The sequence below is a fragment of the Panulirus ornatus genome, chromosome 17 (assembly GCF_036320965.1).
Source record: "Panulirus ornatus isolate Po-2019 chromosome 17, ASM3632096v1, whole genome shotgun sequence".
In the NCBI taxonomy this organism is placed as follows: domain Eukaryota; kingdom Metazoa; phylum Arthropoda; class Malacostraca; order Decapoda; family Palinuridae; genus Panulirus; species Panulirus ornatus.
The window spans coordinates 3,799,385-3,820,000 of NC_092240.1; the positions used below are offsets into that span (position 1 = coordinate 3,799,385).

At 40.7% G+C, this 20,616-nt stretch overlaps 1 protein-coding gene across 4 annotated transcripts in view; it reads left to right on the top strand.

Moving 5' to 3' along the window:
- The window catches only part of LOC139754511 (uncharacterized), a 301,969-nt gene that overhangs the window by 279,876 nt on the left and 1,477 nt on the right, over positions 1–20,616 (top strand). For all 4 annotated transcript variants that reach the window (XM_071671800.1, XM_071671803.1, XM_071671801.1 and 1 more), the window contains exons 5-6: positions 293–376; positions 19,915–20,034. In XM_071671800.1, the coding sequence (XP_071527901.1) occupies positions 293–376; positions 19,915–20,034 (204 nt within the window). The remainder of the gene's footprint in view (positions 1–292; positions 377–19,914; positions 20,035–20,616) is intronic.

The following is a 20,616-nucleotide window of genomic DNA, read 5'->3' on the forward strand; positions in this document are numbered from 1 at the left end:
AGTGATCTGATGATTCAGTGTTGCGAGTGATATGCTATTTTGGGTAGGGTGAAAGTTTATTATAGTTTCTTAATCAGATGCTTCAGTGTATTGTAGCATACTTTATAAGTGTAACTCTCATAGATTCATGATTATTAGTGTTAATTCAGAACTATGTTTGTGATTCAAAAACATACTGTAATGTTCCTCTCCATTATGATATAATGAAGAAAAATCATCAGAGTTCAATATGGTGGCCATTATACTTCATTGAGGGTAATATATTACTCAAAATTATTTCTTTTTATTTCAGAAATGGTTAGAAGTAAAACGGTGTAAAAAAGCTCCAGCTTGTGAGTTGTGCAACTATCAATTCCACAGACACAAAAAGTTTAGAGTAAGTGAAAAATGTATCACTCAACTTTGTATGTGTATATTTAAGTTAGATGTTTTTATATCAAATGTATTAATGTTTAGTGTCTAGTTATCAAGGTTTAGCCACAGACATGCTGGTCATCATGCACAAGAGTAACATATTCATCACATCTTGACATCTGATGAATATGAAGCAGACAATTATGATTAAACCTAGATCTTGATTTGTAGATACTTGTTTTATAGCATCCTCTGTTTAAACATCTAGGATAAGTGTTAAAAGTGTTTCCCATTGCCTAAATTTCCAGAATATTGGTGTACTCTTTATCCTAGTTCTAACTGTTCACGTATTATTCTTACTTAATATGTTATAAAGCTGTGTAATATATGAATACAAATGAAAATCAGTAATCTAGCTGAAGGGATATGTATGAGAACGTGGAACAAACTGGTTGTCTCATGATTGTGGATAGATTCACTGGCTTTATGATGAAAACTGCACAAATAATTGACATGAAAAATACCTCTGTGTTTATTAGTATGGTCAAAAGAACAGAAAGAAGAGGTAGACTGCAGAAGAAATGGATAGATGCAGTGAGAGAATTGATTAGGGCTAGAGAAATTCCAGATGATGTGAGACGAATGATTGGGATCATGTGCATTGGAAGTATTTTGTGTACAAAGATGGAGGTGGTTTGGAAACAGTGATCTGATTTGATGAATCAACTTAGTATGCAAAGTGAAAAACTAAAAAGCCTCTTTTATATGTGTAAGAGTCCATGTTTCACTTTAACACACTGGGCATGAGTTAAGGATGTATATAAATGACTTCATAGGCTGTATGTACCTGGTCCACACCATGGATTTGGGAATGGAGTTGCTGTTGATATAGATTGAAAATTTTTGAAGAATTAGTATGTATTGAGTCATGGTAAGGTTTATGGCAAGTTCATAACTGCAGATGAAGATGAATAGGAAAATTGCATAGGGATTACTAATCGTGGAAGATTTCTTGAAGAAGATGAGTGTCTGGATCAGATTTTTACCTTGAGGAAGCTGCAGATATGGTAGGAATGGAAAAGGTTAAGTAAATGGCTTGGTGATCTGAATAAAACTATATTATAGGTTTGTACCACTTGTGAGATAGGGAAATCAAATGGAAGAATAATGGAGGGAGAGAAATGGTGGAATAATTCGTGCAATGTTGCTGCTGAGGGAGGCATGTAAGGGCAGGGATAAGTGGAGACTCTTTTGCTGTGGCCACCCCCTTGATGGGAGTTCCCAGAGGGAACAGGCATCAGAGATATAGGTAGATAGGTTTGTGTGAAGTAAACCTGTGCTTAATATGGGGAAGATACTAAAATCCTTGAAAACAGTAGAGCATACATTAGTTTGGAGGACAGGATGATTAGTCTGTGGCCAATGCATTATTTCTCATGTGATCATGTTATTCAACTTTATGTTACATGGAGTAGTGTTTTTTTTTCTGTATATACCCATGCAGTATACCATCTACCACAGTCCTTCATGGTGGCGCTGAAGAGATTCTTCTTGATATCCCTGCACTTACCAATGCCAAACACTTCTCCATATCCACCCATCATCTTCATACTTGTTTGTTCTGTCTTGCTGCCTTATTTTCTGTGAAATTGCGGCTTTTGGTGATTTTGAAGTAAGATGAAGCCAAACTCTACATCCACAGATCCATTGCTGCAGATTATAGCTTCATGCTTATTCATGTTGACTTTTAAACAATTTTTGTAAGAGTAATGCTGGCACACGAGAGACTGAGCCTTCTTAGTGAACAAGGCACTTACTGCTTGTGAACAGCCATGCATAAATGTTTATAATGATTACAGCACTGTATTGATTTGCAATTATTTCTCTCAAATTTTTCCACATTCTTTTACTCATAGATGTTTACTCATTTAATATTATGTGCCCCAAATGGGAAATCTTGTACCAGTATTACCATTACAGTGAGTTTATTGAGATGCATATTACTGCTATTACACAAGTATTTTCAGTAATTATCAATTTGTGATGCTTTTTTTGTCTTGCATTACTTTACAAGCAGTCATTCACAGATGATTGCTCTGTAATGTATACACCAAATATTGAAATGTATAACAATATGACCACTCAGTAAGTTTGTTGAGATACATACCATAGCTAGTGTGTAAGTGTTCATGGTAATTATGAACTTTATTTTTTTACATGCATTTGTTTGTAATTGATTGCCTTATAATATATTGTAATAGTAAATCTCATAACATCACTGATATGAAGCAAGTTTGTTGGTTGCTGCTATAAACATAAACTTTTCTATATTGCTGGTAATGTTTATAGTTGTTTTATGTAGTATGACTAGATGATATGTGGGAAAGATTGGTACGCATTTGAAACCATGTCTATGGTGAATTTTTCAATCCTTTCACAAGTTATGTCAAGTGTATGTCAGCATAAGTTTATTGGTTGACACTTTTATGAGTCATCTGAGCTCAGGATGTTCATACTTTTATGGACACTCAGCTCAGCATCATTTTTCTCAGAGTTTCAGATGATATTGTTTGAATATGAAAGAGATGTTTTTGAAGATTTATTGAGAATCTACCATATGTAAACCGTGCAGTGGTTTAGGAGGTTCTGATATTAATTGCATCTTGGCATCTGACCAAACTCACTCTTGCTTAGTCAGAATGTTGTAAGCTATAGCCCAGAAGCCTGCCTAAGCTCCATAGCCTGGCTAGTCTGGCACATTTTTTAGGTACTTGTTTGGGACCTCTATATACTTCTTTATTGAACATTTTATCATTTTTCTAAGGGCTGAACTCAGTCTGTTAATTGGTTTTGTACCCAGATTTTTAAACTGTTTTCTCTTACTAGAAATATATGGTGGACAGTCTTATTCTTCTTGTACATTCATTAGAAATGTATATATATATATATATATTTTTTTTTTTTTTTTTTTTTTATACTTTGTCGCTGTCTCCCGCGTTTGCGAGGTAGCGCAAGGAATCAGATGAAAGAAATGGCCCAACCCCCCCCCATACACATGTATATACATACGTCCACCCACGCAAATATACATACCTACACAGCTTTCCATGGTTCACCGCAGACGCTTCACATGCCTTGATTCAATCCACCGACAGCACGCCAACCCCGGTATACCACATCGCTCCAATTCACTCTATTCCTTGCCCTCCTTTCACCCTCCTGCATGTTCAGGCCCCGATCACACAAAATCTTTTTCATTCCATCCTTCCACCTCCAGTTTGGTCTCCCTCTTCTCCTTGCTCCCTCCACCTCCGACACATATATCCTCTTGGTCAATCTTTCCTCACTCATCCTCTCCATGTGCCCAAACCACTTCAAAACACCCTCTTCTGCTCTCTCAACCACGCTCTTTTTATTTCCACACATCTCTCTTACCCTTACGTTACTCACTCGATCAAACCACCCCACACCACACATTGTCCTCAAACATCTCATTTCCAGCACATCCATCCTCCTGCGCACAACTCTATCCATAGCCCATATATATATATATATATATATATATATATATATATATATATATATATATATATATATATATATTTTTTTTTTTTTTTTTTTTTATTATACTTTGTCGCTGTCTCCCGCGTTTGCGAGGTAGCGCAAGGAAACAGACGAAAGAAATGGCCCAACCCCCCCCCCACACACATGTATATACATACGTCCACACACGCAAATATACATACCTACACAGCTTTCCATGGTTTACCCCAGACGCTTCACATGCCCTGCTTCAATCCACTGACAGCACGTCAACCCCGGTATACCACATCGCTCCAATTCACTCTATTCCTTGCCCTCCTTTCACCCTCCTGCATGTTCAGGCCCCGATCACACAAAATCTTTTTCACTCCATCTTTCCACCTCCAATTTGGTCTCCCTCTTCTCCTTGTTCCCTCCACCTCCGACACATATATCCTCTTGGTCAATCTTTCCTCACTCATCCTCTCCATGTGCCCAAACCACTTCAAAACACCCTCTTCTGCTCTCTCAACCACGCTCTTTTTATTTCCACACATCTCTCTTACCCTTACGTTACTCACTCGATCAAACCACCTCACACCACACATTGTCCTCAAACATCTCATTTCCAGCACATCCATCCTCCTGCGCACAACTCTATCCATAGCCCACGCCTCGCAACCATACAACATTGTTGGAACCACTATTCCTTCAAACATACCCATTTTTGCTTTCCGAGATAATGTTCTCGACTTCCACACATTCTTCAAGGCCCCCAGGATTTTCGCCCCCTCCCCCACCCTATGATCCACTTCCACTTCCATGGTTCCATCCGCTGCCAGATCCACTCCCAGATATCTAAAACACTTCACTTCCTCCAGTTTTTCTCCATTCAAACTCACCTCCCAATTGACTTGACCCTCAACCCTACTGTACCTAATAACCTTGCTCTTATTCACATTTACTCTTAACTTTCTTCTTCCACACACTTTACCAAACTCAGTCACCAGCTTCTGCAGTTTCTCACATGAATCAGCCACCAGCGCTGTATCATCAGCGAACAACAACTGACTCACTTCCCAAGCTCTCTCATCCCCAACAGACTTCATACTTGCCCCTCTTTCCAAAACTCTTGCATTCACCTCCCTAACAACCCCATCCATAAACAAATTAAACAACCATGGAGACATCACACACCCCTGCCGCAAAACTACATTCACTGAGAACCAATCACTTTCCTCTCCTCCTACACGTACACATGCCTTACATCCTCGATAAAAACTTTTCACTGCTTCTAACAACTTTCCTCCCACACCATATATTCTTAATACCTTCCACAGAGCATCTCTATCAACTCTATCATATGCCTTCTCCAGATCCATAAATGCTACATACAAATCCATTTGCTTTTCTAAGTATTTCTCACATACATTCTTCAAAGCAAACACCTGATCCACACATCCTCTACCACTTCTGAAACCACACTGCTCTTCCCCAATCTGATGCTCTGTACATGCCTTCACCCTCTCAATCAATACCCTCCCATATAATTTACCAGGAATACTCAACAAACTTATACCTCTGTAATTTGAGCACTCACTCTTATCCCCTTTGCCTTTGTACAATGGCACTATGCACGCATTCCGCCAATCCTCAGGCACCTCACCATGAGTCATACATACATTAAATAACCTTACCAACCAGTCAACAATACAGTCACCCCCTTTTTTAATAAATTCCACTGCAATACCATCCAAACCTGCTGCCTTGCCGGCTTTCATCTTCTGCAAAGCTTTCACTACCTCTTCTCTGTTTACCAAATCATTTTCCCTAACCCTCTCACTTTGCACAGCACCTCGACCAAAACACCCTATATCTGCCACTCTATCATCAAACACATTCAACAAACCTTCAAAATACTCACTCCATCTCCTTCTCACATCACCACTACTTGTTATCACCTCCCCATTTGCGCCCTTCACTGCAGTTCCCATTTGCTCCCTTGTCTTACGCACTTTATTTACCTCCTTCCAGAACATCTTTTTATTCTCCCTAAAATTTAATGATACTCTCTCACCCCAACTCTCATTTGCCCTTTTTTTCACCCCTTGCACCTTTCTCTTGACCTCCTGTCTCTTTCTTTTATACATCTCCCACTCAATTGCATTTTTTCCCTGCAAAAATCGTCCAAATGCCTCTCTCTTCTCTTTCACTAATACTCTTACTTCTTCATCCCACCACTCACTACCCTTTCTAATCAACCCACCTCCCACTCTTCTCATGCCACAAGCATCTTTTGCGCAATCCATCACTGATTCCCTAAATACATCCCATTCCTCCCCCACTCCCCTTGCTTCCATTGTTCTCACCTTTTTCCATTCTGTACTCAGTCTCTCCTGGTACTTCCTCACACAGGTCTCCTTCTCAAGCTCACTTACTTTTTTTTTTGCCGCTGTCTCCCGCGTTTGCGAGGTAGCGCAAGGAAACAGACGAAAGAAATGGCCCAACCCACCCCCATACACATGTATATACATACGTCCACACACGCAAAATATACATACCTACACAGCTTTCCATGGTTTACCCCAGACGCTTCACATGCCCAGATTCAATCCACTGACAGCACGTCAACCCCGGTATACCACATCGCTCCAATTCACTCTATTCCTTGCCCTCCTTTCACCCTCCTGCATGTTCAGGCCCTTATCACACAAAATCTTTTTCACTCCATCTTTCCACCTCCAATTTGGTCTCCCTCTTCTCCTCGTTCCCTCCACCTCCGACACATATATCCTCTTGGTCAATCTTTCCTCACTCATTCTCTCCATGTGCCCAAACCATTTCAAAACACCCTCTCCTGCTCTCTCAACCACACTCTTTTTATTTCCACACATCTCTCTTACCCTTACGTTACTTACTCGATCAAACCACCTCACACCACACATTGTCCTCAAACATCTCATTTCCAGCACATCCATCCTCCTGCGCACAACTCTATCCATAGCCCACGCCTCGCAACCATACAACATTATTGGAACCACTATTCCTTCAAACATACTCATTTTTGCTTTCCGAGATAATGTTCTCGACTTCCACACATTCTTCAAGGCTCCCAGAATTTTCGCCCCCTCCCCCACCCTATGATCCACTTCTGCTTCCATGGTTCCATCCACTGCCAGATCCACTCCCAGATATCTAAAACACTTTACTTCCTCCAGTTTTTCTCCATTCAAACTTACCTCCCAATTGACTTGACCCTCAACCCTACTGTACCTAATAACCTTGCTCTTATTCACATTTACTCTTAACTTTCTTCTTCCACACACTTTACCAAACTCAGTCACCAGCTTCTGCAGTTTCTTACATGAATCAGCCAGCAGCGCTGTATCATCAGCGAACAACAACTGACTCACTTCCCAAGCTCTCTCATCCCCAACAGACTTCATACTTGCCCCACTTTCCAAAACTCTTGCATTCACCTCCCTAACAACCCCATCCATAAACAAATTAAACAATATATATATATATATATATATATATATATATATATATATATATATATATTTTTTTCATATACATATATATATATATATATATATATATATATATATATATATATATATATATATATATTTTTTTTTTTTTTTTTTTTTTTATACTTTGTCGCTGTCTCCCGCGTTTGCGAGGTAGCGCAAGGAAACAGACGAAAGAAATGGCCCAACCCCCCCCCCCCATACACATGTACATACACACGTCCACACACGCAAATATACATACCTACACAGCTTTCCATGGTTTACCCCAGACGCTTCACATGCCTTGCTTCAATCCACTGACAGCACGTCAACCCCTGTATACCACATGACTCCAATTCACTCTATTTCTTGCCCTCCTTTCACCCTCCTGCATGTTCAGGCCCCGATCACACAAAATCTTTTTCACTCCATCTTTCCACCTCCAATTTGGTCTCCCTCTTCTCCTCGTTCCCTCCACCTCCGACACATATATCCTCTTGGTCAATCTCTCCTCACTCATTCTCTCCATGTGCCCAAACCATTTCAAAACACCCTCTTCTGCTCTCTCAACCACGCTCTTTTTATTTCCACACATCTCTCTTACCCTTACGTTACTTACTCGATCAAACCACCTCACACCACACATTGTCCTCAAACATCTCATTTCCAGCACATCCATCCTCCTGCGCACATCTCTATCCATAGCCCACGCCTCGCAACCATACAACATTGTTGGAACCACTATTCCCTCAAACATACCCATTTTTGCTTTCCGAGATAGTGTTCTCGACTTCCACACATTTTTCAAGGCTCCCAAAATTTTCGCCCCCTCCCCCACCCTATGATCCACTTCCGCTTCCATGGTTCCATCCGCTGACAGATCCACTCCCAGATATCTAAAACACTTCACTTCCTCCAGTTTTTCTCCATTCAAACTCACCTCCCAATTGACTTGACCCTCACCCCTACTGTACCTAATAACCTTGCTCTTATTCACATTTACTCTCAACTTTCTTCTTCCACACACTTTACCAAACTCAGTCACCAGCTTCTGCAGTTTCTCACATGAATCAGCCACCAGCGCTGTATCATCAGCGAACAACAACTGACTCACTTCCCAAGCTCTCTCATCCCCAACAGACTTCATACTTGCCCCTCTTTCCAGGACTCTTGCATTTACCTCCCTTACAACCCCATCCATAAACAAATTAAACAACCATGGAGACATCACACACCCCTGCCGCAAACCTACATTCACTGAGAACCAATCACTTTCCTCTCTTCCTACACGTACACATGCCTTACATCCTCGATAAAAACTTTTCACTGCTTCTAACAACTTGCCTCCCACACCATATATTCTTAATACCTTCCACAGAGCATCTCTATCAACTCTATCATATGCCTTCTCCAGATCCATAAATGCTACATACAAATCCATTTGCTTTTCTAAGTATTTCTCACATACATTCTTCAAAGCAAACACCTGATCCACACATCCTCTACCACTTCTAAAACCGCACTGCTCTTCCCCAATCTGATGCTCTGTACATGCCTTCACCCTCTCAATCAATACCCTCCCATATAATTTACCAGGAATACTCAACAAACTTATACCTCTGTAATTTGAGCACTCACTCTTATCCCCTTTGCCTTTGTACAATGGCACTATGCACGCATTCCGCCAATCCTCAGGCACCTCACCATGAGTCATACATACATTAAATAACCTTACCAACCAGTCAACAATACAGTCACCCCCTTTCTTAATAAATTCCACTGCAATACCATCCAAACCTGCTGCCTTGCCGGCTTTCATCTTCCGCAAAGCTTTTACTACCTCTTCTCTGTTTACCAAATCATTTTCCCTAACCCTCTCACTTTGCACACCACCTCGACCAAAACACCCTATATCTGCCACTCTGTCATCAGACACATTCAACAAACCTTCAAAATACTCATTCCATCTCCTTCTCACATCACCGCTACTTGTTATCACCTCCCCATTTACGCCCTTCACTGAAGTTCCCATTTGCTCCCTTGTCTTACGCACCCTATTTACCTCCTTCCAGAACATCTTTTTATTTTCCCTAAAATTTACTGATAGTCTCTCACCCCAACTCTCATTTGCCCTTTTTTTCACCTCTTGCACCTTTCTCTTGACCTCCTGTCTCTTTCTTTTATACTTCTCCCACTCAATTGCATTTTTTCCCTGCAAAAATCGTCCAAATGCCTCTCTCTTCTCTTTCACTAATACTCTTACTTCTTCATCCCACCACTCACTACCCTTTCTAAACAGCCCACCTCCCACTCTTCTCATGCCACAAGCATCTTTTGCGCAATCCATCACTGATTCCCTAAATACATCCCATTCCTCCCCCACTCCCCTTACTTCCATTGTTCTCACCTTTTTCCATTCTGTACACAGTCTCTCCTTCCCAAGCTCACTTACTCTCACCACCTTCTTCACCCCAACATTCACTCCTCTTTTCTGAAAACCCATACTAATCTTCACCTTAGCCTCCACAAGATAATGATCAGACATCCCTCCAGTTGCACCTCTCAGCACATTAACATCCAAAAGTCTCTCTTTCGCACGCCTGTCAATTAACACGTAATCCAATAACGCTCTCTGGCCATCTCTCCTACTTACATAAGTATACTTATGTATATCTCGCTTTTTAAACCAGGTATTCCCAATCATCAGTCCTTTTTCAGCACATAAATCTACAAGCTCTTCACCATTTCCATTTACAACACTGAACACCCCATGTATACCAATTATTCCCTCAACTGCCACATTACTCACCTTTGCATTCAAATCACCCATCACTATAACCCGGTCTCGTGCATCAAAACCACTAACACACTCATTCAGCTGCTCCCAAAACACTTGCCTCTCTTGATCTTTCTTCTCATGCCCAGGTGCTTATGCACCAATAATCACCCACCTCTCTCCATCAACTTTCAGTTTTACTCATATTAATCGAGAATTTACTTTCTTACACTCTATCACATACTCCCACAACTCCTGTTTCAGGAGTATTGCTACTCCTTCCCTTGCTCTTGTCCTCTCACTAACCCCTGACTTTACTCCCCAGACATTCCCAAACCACTCTTCCCCTTTACCCTTGAGCTTCGTTTCACTCAGAGCCAAAACACCCAGGTTCCTTTCCTCAAACATACTACCAATCTCTCCTTTTTTCACATCTTGGTTACATCCACACACATTTAGGCACCCCACTCTGAGCCTTCGAGGAGGATGAGCACTCCCCGCGTGACTCCTTCTTCTGTTTCCCATTTTAGAAAGTTAATACAAGGAGGGGAGGATTTCTGGCCCCCCGCTCCCGTCCCCTCTAGTCGCTTTCTACGACACGCGAGGAATACGTGGGAAGTATTCTTTCACCCCTATCCCCAGGGATAATATACATATATATATACATACACACATACACACACATACACATACATACGCACATATACACACACACACACATACATATATATACATATGAAAAATGTAAGAAACAATTTAGAAAACTGAAACTTCCAGCTTGAAATGAATGAAAAAAATGAATGTCACATAATGGTTCAACCTCTGGCTATGGAAAAAGGAAATGTATAATTTATTTACACAAACGTCAATAGCAGTTCTCATCAATTTAACCACTGTATCAATAAGCTTCAATGGTATTGCAGTGGAATTTATTAAAAAAGGGGGTGACTGTATTATTGACTGGTTGGTAAGGTTATATAATGTATGTATGACTCATGATGAGGTGCCTGAGGATTGGCAGAATGCGTGCATATATATATATATATATATATATATATATATATATATATATATATTTTTTTTTTTTTTTTTTTTTTTTTTTTTTTTTCATACTATTCGCTATTTCCCGCGATAGCGAGGTAGCGTTAAGAACAGAGGACTGGGCCTTTGAGGGAATATCCTCACCTGGCCCTCTTCTCTGTTCCTTCTTTTGGAAAAAAAAAAAAAAAAAAAACGAGAGGGGAGGATTTCCAGCCCCCCGCTCCCTTCCCTTTTAGTCGCCTTCTACGACACGCAGGGAATACGTGGGAAGTATTCTTTCTCCCCTATCCCCAGGGATATATATATATATATATATATATATATATATATATATATATATATATGTATATATGCGCAGTTTTGTGTACCCTCAGCTTAACAACTTCAGTTAAACTGCAATATAAAGCAGCAAATGCATTGATGGAAAATTAACCCTTTTCCTTTCAGTCACAAAATGTTTCTTATGTTATTCTTTCCTGTGAGTCTTGGTTAGACAGATGGTTGAGAAACATAGAACTTCGAGATAGGTTTATGTAGGGGGGGGATGATTTGTAGGGAAAGTGAACAGTAAAGAATGTAGAAGTTGAAAAGAGATATGGAGGTATTTAAGAAATTCTACTTTGGTGAAGGAAAGAATTCTACTTCCACATTCCCTGTGTGTTGTAGTCAGTAACTAAAGGCGGGTAGAAGTGGGGGCTGGAAATCCTCCTCTCCTTGTATTTCAATTTTTAAGAGACAGAACATGGGAAAGAGCCAAGCAGGAGTGATCATCCTCATTGTAGGCTTAGGCTAGGGTGTCTAAATTTGTGTGGATGAAACCAAGTTGAGAAGGAAGGAGGGATAGGTAGTATGTTTGAGGAAAGAAATCAGGATATTCTGGCTTGGAGTGGAACAAAGCTTATGGATGAAGGGGAAGAATGGTTTGGACATCAACATATACACATATACATACACATACACAGACATGTACATACATACACATGTACATATTCATACTTGCTTGCCTTCATCCATTCCTGTTGCGACCCCACCCCACAGGAAACAGCATTGCTACCCTGCTGCTTCAGCAAGATAGTGCCAGGAAAACGGACAAAAGGGCCACATGTGTAATGCACCGAAACTACAGCTCTCTGTCCACATCCAGGCCCCTCATACTTTTCCATGGTTTACCCCAGACATTTCACATGCCCTGGTTCAGACTGTATATCCTAGGGATAGGGAAGAATGAATACTACCTACAAAAAGAGGATGTATGTGTCACAAGTGGAGGGAACAAGGAGAAGCGGAAGACCAAATTGGAAGTAGAAGGATGGAGTGAAAAAGATTTTGAATGATTAGGGCCTGAACATACAGGAAGATGAAAGGCATGTAAGGAATAGAATGAGTTAGAACGTTGTGGTATACTGGGGTTGATGTGCTGTCAATTGACTGAAACAGAGCATGTGGAACGTCTGGGGTAGATAATGGAATGGTGTGAGGGGCCTGGATGTGGACCGTGCTTTACACATGACAGCTAGAAGCTGTGAACAAATGTGGCCTTTTTTGTCTGGTTTTCTGGTACTACTTCACTAAGGCAGGGGGTAGCATTGCTGTTTCCCATGGTGGGGTGTTACCAGGAATGGATGAAAGTGAGGGAGTATGAATATTTATGTGTATGTATGTATTTGTTGGTATATGTGTATGTATATGTTGATATGTGCATGTGTGTGTATGGACATTTATGCAGATATATGTGTATAAGAGTTGATCGCTGTTTCCAGTATCAGCAAGGTAGTGCCAGGAAACAGACATTCATATACTTGCATATATACATACACATACATATACATATACACACAAACATATACATATATGCACGTGTACATATTCATACTTGCTTGCCTTCATCCATTCCCGGTGCCACCCCACCCCACAGGAAACAGCATCACCATCCCCTGTGTCAGTGAGGTAGCACCAGGAAAACAGACAAAAAAGGCCACATATCCAGCTTATCAACAAGACCATAAGGGAGTATGAAGAACGAGGTGGACTGCAAATCAACTGCCTCGGCTTGAACATCATGTGTGACCACAGAGTAAAACAGGGAAAAAATTAATAAACAAACAGCAGGAAGGGGAGAAAAGGGAGTAGGGTGGCAGTGGTGGGTAGAGCCATGTATGGGGAGTGGCTGTCAACCTGCCACACACATTTTAACAACAGTGAAAGTTACCTTAGAAGTCATAGAAAAAGAAAATTAATGAACTGGTGTTTAAAAAGAGCAGGCCATTAATCCATAATTGAACAAGAGTTTTTGCTGGATTTTGTTCCTGATATGTTTAATTCTTAATAGAAAAAAGAGAACATAAGTTGGCAACAAAAGTAATATTCGTGGCTGGCCATTTATATGGCCAGCCACCTAAATAAATTTATGCTTATTTTTGTAGTTGACTTTTGTTCTATATATTTCTACTAATCATTACCTTAGTAGTTTATTCTGGCTGTTTTTAAAGTTTTACGTTTTGTATCTGGAGAAAATGTCTGTATTATTTACTTAAGTTGTAAAACTGTTATAAGTGTTTGTATGAAATCTCAGTGCAGTATAATGTCTTTGTCAAAAGGGGGACCTTGGCATTAACTAGAAACACTCCCCCTTTTACTGTGGAAACTTGTATTCAGAGAAACTAAATTTGCAGTGTTGCCAGACTCCACCTGCTTGAGGTTACACTGCACCCAAAGTGTCACATTTGGTGGGGCTGTGTCATCATCATGTAACAAAGGAGGGTACAGCCTCAACAAAGAACTTCTTGCTTCAAAGGAGTCCATCCTATTTCGACTACTCCATTGGAGCTCCAGGAACCCTTTGATAGAAGGTCCTGGAGTTGTAGCCCCAGGAGCCCTATGGGGTTATATGATAATGATAATGTATAAATTTTCTTGTGCTAGCCTATCCTAGGAATGTAACTTCCAGTATAAACAAGGGAGATCAGTATCTTAGAGGAGAATTAGTGGGGATATGGTATAATTAGGGAATTTGGTTTAAGATTATTCTTTAATTCTGCTCTCTGGTGGGAAGCAGCATACTAGGCATAGATTAAAGAGGTAAAATGTTAACATGAATACAAGAAAGGTGGTTATGTTTGAGAAGGAGTTGTGAGAGTGCAATTTTAGTTAAATGAATAACACACGAAGAAGGTTGATAATTGGTACATATGGTGACCATGATGTAATAAACCTTGAAATATCTAGTGAGTCACAGGGTGGGGGAGGGGAAGAAGGTTCTGGGAGCAATGAAGAATGTGTGCAAGGAGAAAACATCATCTTGGAGAGCAAATATGGGTATGTTTGAGAAGGAGTTGTGAGAGTGAAATTTTAGTTAAATGAATAATACATGAAGAATGTTGATAATTAAAGGTATGTGGATGGTACATATGGTGACCATGATGTAATAAAACTCGAAATATCTAGTGAGTAACAGGGTGGGGGAGGGGAAGCAATGAAGAATGTGTGGAAGAGAGAACATTATCTCGGAGAGCAAATATGGGTATGTTTGAAGGAATAGTAGTTCCAGCAATGTTATAGGGTTGTGACACACGGGCTATAGATATGGTTGTACATAGGAAGGTGGATGTGTTGGAAATGAAATCTTTGAGGACAATATGTGGTATAAGGTGGTTTGATTGAGTAAGTAATGAAAGGGTAAGAGAGATGTGTGGAAATAGAAAGAGTGTGGTTGAGAGAACAGAAGAGAGTGTTGAAATGGTTTGGACATATGGAGAGAATGAGTAAGGAAAGATTGACGAAGATTGACCAAGACACATGACAGCTAGAGACTGAGTGTGAACAAATGTGGCCCCCCCCCCCTTTTTTTTTTTCTGGCACTACCTCACTGAAGCAGGGAGTAGTGATGCTGTTTCCTGTGGGGCATGATGGCACCAGGAATGGATGAAGGCCAGCAAGTATGAATATGTACATGTGTTTATATGTTTTTTTTTTTTTTTTTTTTTTTTTTTTTTTATACTTTGTCGCTGTCTCCCGCGTTTGCGAGGTAGCGCAAGGAAACAGACGAAAGAAATGGCCCAACCCCCCCCCCCCCCCATACACATGTATATACATACATCCACATACGCAAATATACATACCTACACAGCTTTCCATGGTTTACCCCAGACGCTTCACATGCCTTGATTCAATCCACTGACAGCACGTCAACCCCGGTATACCACATCGCTCCAATTCACTCTATTCCTTGCCCTCCTTTCACCCTCCTGCATGTTCAGGCCCCGATCACACAAAATCTTTTTCACTCCATCTTTCCACCTCCAATTTGGTCTCCCTCTTCTCGTTCCCTCCACCTCCGACACATATATCCTCTTGGTCAATCTTTCCTCACTCATTCTCTCCATGCGCCCAAACCACTTCAAAACACCCTCTTCTGCTCTCTCAACCACGCTCTTTTTATTTCCACACATCTCTCTTACCCTTACGTTACTCACTCGATCAAACCACCTCACACCACACATTGTCCTCAAACATCTCATTTCCAGCACATCCATCCTCCTGCGCACAACTCTATCCATAGCCCACGCCTCGCAACCATACAACATTGTTGGAACCACTATTCCTTCAAACATACCCATTTTTGCTTTCCGAGATAATGTTCTCGACTTCCACACATTCTTCAAGGCCACCAGAATTTTCGCCCCCTCCCCCACCCTATGATCCACTTCCGCTTCCATGGTTCCATCCGCTGCCAGATCCACTCCCAGATATCTAAAACACTTCACTTCCTCCAGTTTTTCTCCATTCAAACTCACCTCCCAATTGACTTGACCCTCAACCCTACTGTACCTAATAACCTTGCTCTTATTCACATTTACTCTTAACTTTCTTCTTCCACACACTTTACCAAACTCAGTCACCAGCTTCTGCAGTTTCTCACATGAATCAGCCACCAGTGCTGTATCATCAGCGAACAACAACTGACTCACTTCCCAAGCTCTCTCATCCCCAACAGACTTCATACTTGCCCCTCTTTCCAAAACTCTTGCATTTACCTCCCTAACAACTCCATCCATAAACAAATTAAACAACCATGGAGACATCACACACCCCTGCCGCAAACCTACATTCACTGAGAATGTTTATATGTATATGTCTATGTATGTTTATGGTTCGTGATGAGGTGCCTGAGGATTGGCGGAATGCATATATAGTGCCATTGTACAAAGGCAAAGGGGATAAAGGTTGTTGAGTATTCCTGGGAAATTATATGGGAGGGTGTTGATTGAGAGGGTGAAGGCATGTACAGAACATTAGATTGGGGAAGAGCTGTGTGGTTTCAGAAGTGGTAGAGGATGTGTGGATCAGGTGCTTGCTTTGAAGAATGTATGTAAGAAATACTTAGAATAACAGATGGAATTGTATGTAGCATTTATAGATCTGAAGAAGGCATATGATAGAGTTGATAGAGATGCTGTGTGGAAGGTATTAAGAATGTATGGTGTGGGAGGTAAGTTGCTAGAAGCAGTGAAAAGTTTTTATCAAGGATGTAAGGCATGCATACGAGTAGGAAGAGAGGAAAGTGATTGGTTGCCAGTGAATGTCGGTTTGCGGCAGGGGTGCGTGATGTCTCCATGGTTGTTTAATTTGTTTATGGATGGGGTCATTAGGGAGGTAAATGCAAGAGTTTTGGATTGAGGGGAAAGTATGCAGTATGTTGTGGATGAGAGAGCTTGGGAAGTGAGTCACTTGTTTGCTGATGATACAATGCTGGTGGCTAATTCGGGTGAGAAACTGCAAAAGTTGGTGACTGAGTTTGGTAAAGTGTGTGAAAGAAGAAAGCTGAGAGTAAATGTGAATAAGAGCAAGGTCATTAGGTTCAGTAGAGTTGAGGAACAAGTAAATTGCGAGATATGTTTGAATGGAGAAAAACTAGAGGAAGTGAAGTGCTTCAGATATAATTTGTTTATGGATGTTTATGGATGGGGTCATTAGGGAGGTAAATGCAAGAGTTTTGGATTGAGGGGAAAGTATGCAGTATGTTGTGGATGAGAGAGCTTGGGAAGTGAGTCACTTGTTTGCTGATGATACAATGCTGGTGGCTAATTCGGGTGAGAAACTGCAAAAGTTGGTGACTGAGTTTGGTAAAGTGTGTGAAAGAAGAAAGCTGAGAGTAAATGTGAATAAGAGCAAGGTCATTAGGTTCAGTAGAGTTGAGGAACAAGTAAATTGCGAGATATGTTTGAATGGAGAAAAACTAGAGGAAGTGAAGTGCTTCAGATATATGGGAGTGGATTTGGCAGCGGATGGAACCATGGAAGCAAAAGTGAGTCACAGGGTAGGGGAGGGGGCGAAGGTTCTGGGAGCGTTGAAGAATGTGTGGAAGGCGAGAATGTTATCTCGGAGAGCAAAAATGGGTATGTTTGAAGGAATAGTGGTTCCAACAATGTTATATGGTTGTGAGGCATGGGCTATAGATAGGGTTGTGCAGAGGAGGGTGGATGTGTTGGAAATGAGATGTTTGAGGACAATATGTGGTGTGAGGTGGTTTGATCGAGTGAGCAGTGAAAGGGTAAGAGAGATGTGTGGAAATAAAAAAGAGTGTGGTTGAGAGAGCAGAAGAGTGTATTGACGTGGTTTGGTCACATGGAGAGAATGAGTGAGGAAAGACTGACAAAGAGGATGTATGTGTCAGAGGTGGAGGGAATGAGGAGAAGTAGGAGTCCAAATTGGAGATGGAAGGATGGAGTGAAAAAGATTATGAGTGATCGGGGCCTGAACATACAGGAGGGTGAAAGGTGTGCAAGGAATAGAGTGAATTGGAACGTTGTGGTATACTGGGGTCGACGTGCTGTCAGTGGATTGAACCATAGCATGTGAAATGTCTGGGGTAAACCATGGAAAGTTTTGTGGGGCCTGGATGTGGAAAGGGAGCTGTGGTTTCGGTGCATTACACATGACAGCTCAATACTGAGTGTGAACAAATGTGGCCTTTGTTGTCTTTTCATAGTGCTACCTCATGCGCACACGGGGGAGGGGGTGCCATTTCATGTGTGGCGGGGTGTTGGCGGGAATGGATGAAGGCAGCATGTATGAATATGTACATGTGTATATATGTATATGTCTGTGTATGTTTATGTTGAAATGTATAGGTATGTATATGTGCGTGTGTGGGCGTTTATGCATATAGATGTGTATGTGGGAGGGTTGGGCCATTCTTTCGTGTTTCCTTGCGCTACCTCACTAATGCAGGAGACAGTGACAAAGTATAATAAATGAATGAATATAATGTTTATGTATATGTTGATATGTATATGTATGTGTATATGAGTCTCGCTAATGCAGGAGACAGTGACAAAGTATAATAAATGAATAGATATAATGTTTATGTATATATGTTGATATGTATATGTATGTGTATATGAGTGGATGGGTTATTTTTCGTTTGTTTCCTGGTGCTACTTCGGTGACGAGGGAAATGGTGATCAAGGTTAATGAATAGATAAATGATCAAGATTAGGACTCAAGATAAAGCAGATTGCTAGATATTTTATAGAGATAGTGAGAAGAAAATTGTGAGGTCTTACATATGAGTAGAGAGTGGTTTATCTCACCATACAGGGTGCACATAACACTGCCCAGGAATGTAACTATTAGGTTACCATTAGATAGTAGTTGGTAGGCAGCCAACGATCAGGGAGGTTTATTACCAGTACTACCCCCCTGGGTATCGGAAGGGTTAGTGATGGCTGCATAGTGAGCCTGTGCTTCAGTGGTTGTTAAGTTGCACTCCTCTGACCCAGGTAGCTGTCTTTTCTTTCTGCCTCATCCACACGTGGACTACTGGCAATCTGTCAACATACATACAATCTCTCCTTGTCTCACATAATGCTTGACAACACTCAACCCACACAGCTCAGTATTAGTAACTAGATTTTCCTGTAGTGAGCACTATGCAACCAGCCCTACCTTATGGCAAAATGGTAGGAACATAGAATTAGTATGAAGGAAAATTTGGGTAGGAGCATTATGTAGAAACTTTAGGTAGTAAGGAGGAACATTAGGCAGGAGCATTAGGTAGAATTAGTCAGTAGGAACATTAGGTAGGAGCATTAGGTAGAATTAGTCAGTAGGAAATTAGGTAGCCTCTGCAAACACTGTGCTATACTTGCTCTCTGCCAGTGGTTGTTAAGGGTGAGGCTATAAAGGCTAAGAAGCGGCACTGAAGTTCTCTAGTTATGGAGACTGTTGCCATGGTCAGCTCCTTAAGGGAGTTCCAGAAAGAAACAGGCATCAGAGCTATAGATGGATGTAACCATTAGCATACATATACTATGCAGTATTATAATGAACATCATATTTTGTATGAAATTATAAAAGAATGGTTGAAAATTTGGGTAGCTGTGAAGTCCAAAAATGGAGTCAGTGATATGGAAATGGTGTTGAAATGCTCTGAACAAGTACAGAAAATGGGTATGGAAAGAACAGCAGAAAAATGTTTGTTAAAACAAATTAATTAATATATGTGTAGGGGTGACTGTTGATGATATGGCAAGATATTAAGGGATTAAATATTTTAGATAATTATTTTTCTACTTAAAGACATATAGTGGTTTTATGCAAAGGCTTTTCAGCTTGACCACCATTACTTTGAATGTGGGAAGAACTTTATTTTTGAATTGTGTAGATAAATTATTTATTTATAATTATTCCAACTAATTCCCACAGCTACACCATTGGCAGCTTCCATCTTGCTCAAGAGCTGATAAAATCCTTCACTCTATCTTCTTGGTGTGTCTCATTATCATGGCAGCCTGTGCTACAATTACAATCATATGCTTTAAACAGGTAAGCTTCCACTTCTGTCTCCTTTTGCTATAACTCTTCATTCTCATACATTCTTTCTCTGATATACTTTATCCTCATTTATACTTTTTCATCTGTTCATGTCTTTCCTTTGCCACGTTTAATATAGCATTTCAGCCTCTCATCTCTTCACCCTTATAGCTCCTTACATCCTTGTAATGACATATACACACTTCCCACATCTAAAACTGTATTCAAACAGCAGCAAACCACTGGGTCCTAATGAGGCTGTTTGTGATAGTGGAAGAGATCGTAGAGTCATTGATTAATGTAGTAGGATTAGAAAGACTTAGAGATATTTGCTCTTTAATGCTTCAGCAGCCCATATTTCCTTTGTAGCATGGTGAGACCTAATGATGTCATGGTTAGTAGAATGCTGGCCCTCGTTCTCCCTGGTCTTGGGTTTGCACCTGGCCCAGGATATGGGCTTGCATGTGCAACTGTTGGACACAGAGTTCTGTCTCTGCATGAACTGTGTATCAGCACATGTGTGCTCTGATTTCATAGAATATTGGGCTAGGCAGAGCTATACTTGTGGAGTGATGGAGTGACACAAATATAGTT